The sequence below is a fragment of the Lepisosteus oculatus genome, chromosome 4 (assembly GCF_040954835.1).
Source record: "Lepisosteus oculatus isolate fLepOcu1 chromosome 4, fLepOcu1.hap2, whole genome shotgun sequence".
NCBI lineage: Eukaryota > Metazoa > Chordata > Actinopteri > Semionotiformes > Lepisosteidae > Lepisosteus > Lepisosteus oculatus.
In genome coordinates this window covers 13,482,163-13,492,257 of record NC_090699.1, presented here as the reverse complement: position 1 = coordinate 13,492,257, position 10,095 = coordinate 13,482,163, and the positions used below count along the sequence as shown (strand labels likewise).

Below are 10,095 nucleotides of genomic sequence, written 5' to 3'. Positions count from 1 at the left end.
AGGGAGACAGCAGGGGAGTGTGTCCTCTGTATGTGCATTAAATTGTCAGATTGCATCTTGTGCTCGGAGCAGGAAAGTGCAAACATCAGAGTCACAAGGCTGGCTTGTCGGGCGCCTTCAGATACTCCTAGAAACCCTTAATCAACTGCGATCGCAATCAGCAGCTGCCAGCCTCTTAATTTACACAGCGAATCGCTTAATTGGCTCAAACCCAAACTAATAATTAAATTGTTTTTCCCTTAAAAAAAAGCCAGGCAGCGTATATAATTGTAGGCTAAAACAGGGATTAACCAAAATCAGAGGGAATGTGGCCGTTCTGATATTAATAAATCACAAAGCAATAAATGCGTCAGCCCAGGGAACACACTACTGAGGGAAAGCGAAAGGGGGTAATTTAATGGAGCTGGAGGCGCCCTGAGCCGAAGCCAAACCGATCGAATTTGGGGCAAAACGGTACTGGTTGCCCTCACTAACCATGGCGGAGGGGGCCTCACAGCGCCTCCAGTGACGTCTTTCCGGTTGGTCCTCCGGGCTGTTGCCAGGGTTTTTTGAAGCGGCGGAAGCACTTCCTTCCGCACCAGGAAAAAGAAACCGAGAAAATGGCGCTGGCGAGTGTGTTGTGCGGTGAGTCTGCGGATTTCAGTGCCTGCGATTACCGGCCGTTCACCTTCGGTTCGGGAACAGAGCGGACCGGGCTGGGGTTCGGGTCCACGCCGGGGGACGGGCTCAGTTTCGCGGTGAAGAACTCGCTCTGCCCCGAGGAGGAAGACGGGCCCGAGAGAAAGATCGAGTTCCTGCATGGGACGACCACTCTGGCCTTCAAGGTAAGTGCTGTGTCACTGACCCGGCTCGGCTGAGCACAGCCCGGGCCGAACTCGCATGGAAGGGCCAGGGGCCTCGGCGGTCACAGGGCCCAGCTGTACGGTGGAGGAATAATTCATTTGTTTACATTTCGAACTGGTGTGTGTGAGAGAAATCCCCGAGTCCAGCCTGGACACACACAGACCTGGCTGTCCAGAGAGTACAGGCTCAGTGACCACAGCCTGGACACAGACAGACCTGGCTGTCCAGAGAGGACAGGCTCAGTGACCACAGCCTGGACACACACAGACCTGGCTGTCCAGAGAGTACAGGCTCAGTGACCACAGCCTGGACACACACAGACCTGGCTGTCCAGAGAGGACAGGCTCAGTGACCACAGCCTGGACACAGACAGAGCTGGCTGTCCAGAGAGGACAGGCTCAGTGACCACAGCCTGGACACAGGCAGACCTGACTGTCCCGAGAGGACCCTGGTCAGATACTCAGCTAGTGTGTATTGGCTGTTTGGGGTTCTGCAGCATTCCAGTGTGTGTTGTGTTTGTGTGTGTGTGTATCCCAGTTGGTAAGGTAGTGTTGTGTGTGTGTGTGTCCCAGTGTGTGAGGTAGTGTTGTGTGTGTGTGTCCCAGTGTGTGAGATATGGCTGTGTGATCTGTGATGTGCTTGATTCTAGCAGTGCTGTTCTGAGGCTGGCTGGCTGTTTTTTAGGCGTAACCAATACTTTAATATTCTTTTCTGTATGTTTATCAATAGTGGGTACTGGCCTAATTCGGCCCTGCACCCGTTGTTAGGAGTTTTTCTCTGCACACGGAGGATGATTCTACAGATCTCCATGTGCAGAGTTTCTGTGGGGTGTTTGTCCCATTGGGTGTAATCCTGGTCTGTGAGGGGACCCCACACTTCACTGCCGTATAGGGCAATGGGTTGGATTACACTTTCAAATATTTGGAGCCAGATTCTTGTTGGTGGGTTGATGTTGAAGAGCCTCCTTCTTATTGCATAGAAAGCCCTGAGTGCCTTCTCCCTCAGTGCCTTCACTGCCAGGTCAAAACTCCCGGAAGAGCTGATGGTGAGACCGAGATATGTGTAGCTGGATGTGTGCTCCAATGTGTTGTTGTTCAGTGTGAATTTGTACCTGTTTCCCTGAGGTCTGGCTTTCTTCTGGAAAACCATAACTCTGGTCTTGTCCAGATTGACTGCCAGTGCCCAGGTCTGACAGTCCTGCTCCAGCAGTGCCTATGTGTGACAGTCTTGCTCCAGTAGAGCCAGGTTCTGCTGCAGCCCCTGTTCTGGGTCCAGATGGGCTGGCAGTGCCTATGTGTGACAGTACTGCTCCAGCAGTTCCAGGTTCTGCTGCAGCCCCTGTTCTGGGTCCAGATGGGCTGGCGGTGCCCAGGTGTGACAGTCCTGCTCCAGTAGAGCCAGGCTCTGCTGCAGCCCCTGTTCTGGGTCCAGATTGACAGTCCTGCTCCAGTAGAGCCAGGTTCTGCTGCAGCCCCTGTTCTGGGTCCAGATTGACTGCCAGTGCCCAGGTGTGACAGTCCTGCTCCAGTAGAGCCAGGCTCTGCTGCAGCCCCTGTTCTGGGTCCAGATGGGCTGGCGGTGCCCAAGTGTGACAGTCCTGCTCCAGTAGAGCCAGGTTCTGCTGCAGCCCCTGTTCTGGGTCCAGATGGGCTGGCAGTGCTTGACCTGCGTGTCCCTGTCGCCCTCAGTTCCAGCACGGCGTGATCGTGGCTGTGGACTCGCGCGCCACCGCCGGCTCCTACATCGCCTCGCAGACGGTGAAGAAGGTGATCGAGATCAACCCCTACCTGCTGGGCACCATGGCGGGCGGCGCGGCCGACTGCAGCTTCTGGGAGAGGCTGCTGGCGCGGCAGTGCCGCATCTACGAGCTCCGCAACAAGGAGCGCATCTCCGTGGCGGCCGCCTCCAAGCTGCTGGCCAACATGGTGTACCAGTACAAGGGCATGGGGCTGTCCATGGGCACCATGGTGTGCGGCTGGGACAAGAGAGGGCCAGGTAGACTAGCACCCTACAGCACAGCACCCTCTCTCAGTGCAGTGTTAATGTACTGGAGTGTCCAGTCAGTCTGAGTGTCTGTATGAACCCCTCTCTCTCAGTGCAGTGTTAATGTACTGGAGTGTCCAGTCAGTCAGTGTGTCTGTATGAACCCCTCTCTCTCAGTGCAGTGTTAATGTACTGGAGTGTCCAGTCAGTCAGTGTGTCTGTATGAACCCCTCTCTCTCAGGGCAGTGTTAATGTACTGGAGTGTCCAGTCAGTCAGTGTGTCTGTATGAACCCCTCTCTCTCAGTGCAGTATTAATGTACTGGAGTGTCCAGTCAGTGTGTCTGTATGAACCCCTCTCTCTCAGTGCAGTGTTAATGTACTGGAGTGTCCAGTCAGTCAGTGTGTCTGTATGAACCCCTCTCTCTCAGTGCAGTGTTAATGTACTGGAGTGTCCAGTCAGTCAGTGTGTCTGTATGAACCCCTCTCTCTCAGTGCAGTGTTAATGTACTGGAGTGTCCAGTCAGTCAGTGTGTCTGTATGAACCCCTCTCTCTCAGTGCAGTGTTAATGTACTGGAGTGTCCAGTCAGTCAGTGTGTCTGTATGAACCCCTCTCTCTCAGTGCAGTGTTAATGTACTGGAGTGTCCAGTCAGTCAGTGTGTCTGTATGAACCCCTCTCTCTCAGTGCAGTGTTAATGTACTGGAGTGTCCAGTCAGTGTGTATTAGCTCTCTCTCTCTCTCAGTGGTGGTGATACAGTGTCTCTCCTGGCTGCAGGGCTGTACTATGTGGACTCGGAGGGGAACAGGGTGTGTGGAGACGTCTTTGCCGTGGGCTCGGGCTCCATGTATGCGTACGGCGTGCTGGACCGCGGGCTTCGCCCGGACCTGAGCGTGGAGGAGGCGTGTGAGCTGGGCCGCCGCGCCATCTACCAGGCCACCTACCGCGACGCCTACAGCGGCGGCACAGTGCACCTGTACCGCGTGCACAGCGCCGGCTGGGAGCGCGTCAGCCAGAACGACGTGCTGGAGCTGCACCTGCAGTACCGGGACCAGGGACTGTAACGGCAGAGGGGCGCAGGGTGAGGGGGTGACGCAGGCTGAGGGGGTGTGACGGAGTGACACAGGCTGAGGGGAGTGACAGTGACGCAGGGTGAGGGGGTGACACAGGCTGAGGGGAGTGATGCCGGGTGACAGTGACGCGGGGTGAGGGAGTGATGCCGGGTGACAGTGACGCGGGGTGAGGGAGGTGACAGTGACGCGGGGTGATGGAGGTGACAGTGACGCGGGGTGAGGGAGGTGACAGTGACGCAGGGTGAGGGAGTGATGCCGGGTGACAGTGACGCGGGGTGAGGGAGGTGACAGTGACGCGGGGTGAGGGAGGTGACAGTGACGCGGGGTGAGGGAGTGAGGGAGGTGACAGTGACGCGGGGTGAGGGAGTGAGGGAGGTGACAGTGACACAGGGTGAGGGAGTGATGCCGGGTGACAGTGACGCGGGGTGAGGGAGGTGACAGTGACGCAGGGTGAGGGAGGTGACAGTGACGCGGAGTGAGGGAGTGAGGGAGGTGACAGTGATACAGGCTGAGGGGAGTGATGCCGGGTGACAGTGACGCGGGGTGAGGGAGGTGACAGTGACGCGGGGTGATGGAGGTGACAGTGACGCGGGGTGAGGGAGTGAGGGAGGTGACAGTGACACAGGGTGAGGGAGTGATGCCGGGTGACAGAGACGCGAGGTGAGGGAGGTGACAGTGACGCAGGGTGAGGGAGGTGACAGTGACGCGGAGTGAGGGAGGTGACAGTGACACAGGCTGAGGGGAGTGATGCCGGGTGACAGTGACGCGGGGTGAGGGAGGTGACAGTGACGCGGGGTGATGGAGGTGACAGTGACGCGGGGTGAGGGAGTGAGGGAGGTGACAGTGACACAGGGTGAGGGAGTGATGCCGGGTGACAGTGACGCGGGGTGATGGAGGTGACAGTGACGCGGGGTGAGGGAGTGAGGGAGGTGACAGTGACGCGGGGTGAGGGAGTGAGGGAGGTGACAGTGACACAGGGTGAGGGAGTGATGCCGGGTGACAGTGACGCAGGGTGAGGGAGGTGACAGTGACGCGGAGTGAGGGAGGTGACAGTGACGACAGGCCCATGATTCCTGTTGCCGAGTGTCTGACCTCATTCTCCTGCCCCTGAGTGGGGTGCAGCTCCCTCACTCCACCTGCGCACACAGGGGTGTTGCCGTTTCCCAGCCTGTCCTCCTCACTGCTGCTCCCTGCTGTCCCAGAGGAGCTCCTCATCGCCGCTGTTGTTCAGATGAATATTAATACACTAAGCTGCAGTGCTCTGCCGTGACTGTTAATTATTCATACTAGGCGCATTATCAAAAGTCATCTCTCTCTCTCTTTCTCATTCTCCCTCGTGCTCGTTCACAAGGTGGATGTGCTTCAGGACTACCCTGTGTGTCACATTAGAAATACAATAAAACTTTATTATTATCTTTCTGATTCTTGTTGTCATTGGCCTGGAGCTCCTCCGCTGTGCTGGTGGGGGCTTTGTGAACCCACGACCCTCGAGGCCTCCCTGTCTCAGGCCTCACTGCTGTGCTGGTGGTCGACCTCTGTGCTTTCTGCTCTCAGGAGGTGTGAGCCTGGCCAGTACCCGGATGGCAGACTCCTGGGAGAGGTGTGAGTGGGGCCAACAGGGGGCGCTCACCCTTCGGTCTGTGGGGGTCCTAACGCCCCAGGACAGTGACGGGGACACTAGACTGTAAACAGGCGCCGTCCTTCAGATGAGACATAAAACGGAGGTCCTGCCTCTCTGTGGTCAGTCAAGACCCCAGGGTGTCTCTCAGAAAGAGTAGGGGTGTGACCCCAGTGTCCTGGACAGACTCCCCCTGGTCTTTACCAGTCATGGCCTCCTGATCACCCCCCTCTCTGAACTGGCCTCATCACTCTGCTCTCCTCCCCACTGAGAGCTGGAGCATCATCACACTGGGGGGGTGGAGGGGGTCCCCAGTACTGGACAGCGCCGGGAGAGGGGTTGAGGGTCCAGAAAAGGTGCTAGAGAAGGCAGGGCATTATTATCGCTATTCTAAAAATGAGACAGGGCTTTCTGGAGCTCAACGCTATGAGTCTAGGCTCCCAGCAGCAGCTCTGATGTGACTGGGATGTCAGCACTGAAACCAGTCATGGGCCCCTGGTGTGAGGTTTGTCCCTGCACTGGGAAAGGAAGCTCGTGTTCGGTCTGGAGTCTCCGACCCACTCAGCACCTGGGGTGAGAACCATGCACTGCCTCTCCGATGTTACATCGATGGCATGACTTCACTTCTTCCAGACAAGATCACTACTACCCCACACCCACTGGGGTATCTTCTAGATAATCGGCACGCTTCAGGCCAGACCTGCAGTCCAGAGCTGTGACTGTGCTGCCTGTCCAACTGCTCATAGCTCTGAAGACCAGGCTTTTCACACTGGCTGTTAGAGCCCTCTCATTTACTGAAGACTGAGCTGTAGGAGAGGGGTTAATACACACACTGACTGGACACTCCAGTACATTAACACTGCACTGAGCGAGAGGGGTTCATACAGACACACTGACTGACTGGACACTCCAGTACATTAACACTGCACTGAGAGAGAGGGGTTCATACAGACACACTGACTGACTGGACACTCCAGTACATTAACACTGCACTGAGAGAGAGGGGTTCATACAGACACACTGACTGGACACTCTAGTACATTAACACTGCACTGAGAGAGGGGTTCATACAGACACACTGACTGGACACTCCAGTACATTAACACTGCACTGAGAGAGAGGGGTTCATACAGACACACTGACTGACTGGACACTCCAGTACATTAACACTGCACTGAGAGAGAGGGGTTCATACAGACACACTGACTGGACACTCTAGTACATTAACACTGCACCAATAGAAATCTGGATTAATTAAGAGGAGTTTAGTTTTCTAGTTCACGAAACAGAGAGCAACAGGGGGAGAAGAAGAAAGGGAGCAGATGGGTCAGCCATCTGGTCCTGGGAAAGAGGGAGAGAGGGAGGGAAAGATCTCTCAGCTCAAGTGAATGGACAGAAGACTCATGGTTTAACCTGAATATACAGTCTGTACCACAGGGGAGGGCAGATATCGCAATCAGAAATAACCCCATCCTGTCTCCCAGCTCCTGACCATTACAAACCCACATGTACACACACACACACATCTGTACAGACTCTTACTGGACACACTGCTGTATACACCCCCCCCTGTACAGACTCCTACTGGACACATTGTATACACACACACACACACACACACACACACACACACACCTGTACAGACTCTTACTGGACACACTGTATACACCCCCCCCTGTACAGACTCCTACTGGACACATTGTATACACACACACACACACACACACACCTGTACAGACTCTTAGTGGACACACTGTATACACACACACACCTGTACAGACTCTTACTGGACACACTGTATACACCCCCCCCTGTACAGACTCCTACTGGACACATTGTATACACACACACCTGTACAGACTCTTAGTGGACACACTGTATACACACACACACCTGTACAGACTCTTACTGGACACACACACACACACACACACACACACACACACACACACACACACACACACACACACACAGCCTCTTACTGGACACACTGTATATACAGAACCAGGGTCTTGACTTGTCTTGTAGATTCAGTGAGACTCTTTCTCTCAGACAGTCTTCTGGAGTGACTTTGCCCAGGGCTCAGACACTGTCCGTCTCTGACCAGTAGACTGCTAACACACTGAGACAGGGGCTGCAGCAGAGCAAATCACAGCTGGAGAGAGAGGAGAGAGAATGAAGACTGGCTCTACTGGAGCAGGACTGTCACCAGACCAGAGCTATGGTTTTCCAGCAGAAAGCCAGACCTCAGGGAAACAGGTACAAATTCACACTGAACAACAACACATTGGAGCACACATCCAGCTACACATATCTCGGTCTCACCATCAGCTCTTCCGGGAGTTTTGACCTGGCAGTGAAGGCACTGAGGGAGAAGGCACTCAGGGCTTTCTACGCAATAAGAAGGAGGCTCTTCAACATCAACCCACCAACAAGAATCTGGCTCCAAATATTTGAAAGTGTAATCCAACCCATTGCCCTATACGGCAGTGAAGTGTGGGGTCCCCTCACAGACCAGGAGTACAAATTACAAACTCACTCCACACACACACTCTGTCAGAGAGAGAGCTACACACACACTCACACTCACAAACACTCTGTCAGAGAGAGAGCTACACACACACTCACACACACACACACTCTGTAAGAAAGAGAGAGCTACACACATACTCACACACACTTCAGACTCACACACAAACTCTGTGAGAGAGCTACACACACACACTCACACACACTGTCAGAGAGAGAGCTACAGTACACACACTCTTTCAGAGAGCTACACACACTCACACACTTACTCACACTCTGTCAGAGAGCTACACACACACTCTGTCAGAGAGAGCTACACACACACTCACACTCACAAACACTCTGTCAGAGAGAGAGCTACACACACACTCACACTCACAAACACTCTGTCAGAGAGAGGTACACACACACACACACTCTAGACTCACACACACACTCTGTGAGAGAGCTACACACACACACACACTCTGTAAGAAAGAGAGAGCTACACACATACTCACACACACTTCAGACTCACACACAAACTCTGTGAGAGAGCTACACACACACACACTCTGAAAGAGAGCTACAAACACACACTCATACACACACACTGTCAGAGAGAGAGCTACACACACTCTTTCAGAGAGCTACACACACTCACACACTTACACTCTGTCAGAGAGCTACACACACACTCTGTCAGAGAGAGCTACACACACACTCACACTCACAAACACTCTGTCAGAGAGAGCTACACACACTCACACACACACTCTTGACAGAGAAAGAGCCACACACACTCCCAGTTTGATAAGTAGCTGTATGGTGTTGGCTGTCAGTTTAAGTTAATTACAGGATCCAATACCCTCTAGAGAAGAGAACAGTTCAATTAACATGAATACTCACTATTAGTCAGAGAGACAGACAGATGACAGGTGAGGTACAGCAGGTAGACAGACTGTTAGATACACAGACAGACTGACAGACACAAATGGATACACAGATAATGACAGACACTCAGAAACAGACAGACTGACACACAGACAGACTGACACACTCAGACACAGAGACAGACACACGGACACACAGAGACACTCGGACAGAGACACAAAGACACAAGGACACACTCAGGCAGACACAGAGACACACGGACTCACTCTGGCAGACACAGAGACACACGGACACACTCAGACAGACACAGAGACACACGGACACAAGGACACACTCAGACAGACAAAGAGACACACGGACACACTCAGGCAGACACAGAGACACACGGACACACTCAGACAGACACACAGAGACACACGGACACAAGGACACACTCAGACAGACACACAGAGACACACGGACACCCTCAGGCGGACACACAGAGACACACGGACACACTCAGACAGACACACAGAGACACACGGAAACAAGGACACACTCAGGCGGACACACAGAGACTCACGGACACACTCAGACAGACACAGAGACACACGGACACACTCAGACAGACACAGAGACTCATGGACACACTCAGACAGACACACAGAGACACACGGACACACTCAGACAGACACACAGAGACACACGGACACACTCACGACAGACACACAGAGACTCACGGACACACTCAGACAGACACACAGAGACTCACGGACACACTCACGACAGACACACAGAGACACACGGACACACTCAGACAGACAGAGACACACGGACACACTCAGACAGACACAGAGACACATGGACACACTCAGACAGACACACAGAGACACACGGACACACTCAGACAGACACACAGAGACACACGGACACACTCAGACAGACACACAGAGACACACGGAGACTCACGGACACACTCAGACAGACACACAGAGACACACGGACACACTCAGACAGACACACAGAGACTCACGGACACACTCAGACAGAGACACACTCAGACAGACACACAGAGACACACGGACACACTCAGACAGACACACAGAGACACACGGACACACTCAGACAGACACACAGAGACTCACGGACACACTCAGACAGAGACACACTCAGACAGACACACAGAGACACACGGACA

General features: G+C 53.9%; 1 protein-coding gene across 50 annotated transcripts; it reads left to right on the top strand.

Moving 5' to 3' along the window:
• The first annotated feature begins 540 nt into the window (after positions 1-540).
• On the top strand, positions 541-5,313 carry psmb5 (proteasome 20S subunit beta 5). 50 transcript variants are annotated; one of them, XM_069188795.1, is made up of 6 exons: positions 541-824; positions 2,532-2,838; positions 3,603-4,014; positions 4,183-4,240; positions 4,274-4,592; positions 4,644-5,313. In XM_069188795.1, the coding sequence occupies exons 1-3, from the start codon at positions 600-602 to the stop codon at positions 3,887-3,889; spliced, it is 819 nt and encodes a 272-aa protein (XP_069044896.1). In that variant the 5' UTR covers positions 541-599; the 3' UTR covers positions 3,890-4,014; positions 4,183-4,240; positions 4,274-4,592; positions 4,644-5,313. The 50 variants fall into 50 exon arrangements, with proteins under 50 accessions (XP_069044896.1, XP_069044894.1, XP_069044889.1 ...); XM_069188793.1 differs by having other exon boundaries at positions 3,603-4,207; positions 4,274-4,332; positions 4,417-4,592; XM_069188788.1 differs by having other exon boundaries at positions 3,603-4,240; positions 4,333-4,357; positions 4,417-4,592.
• The last annotated feature ends 4,782 nt before the right edge of the window (positions 5,314-10,095 follow it).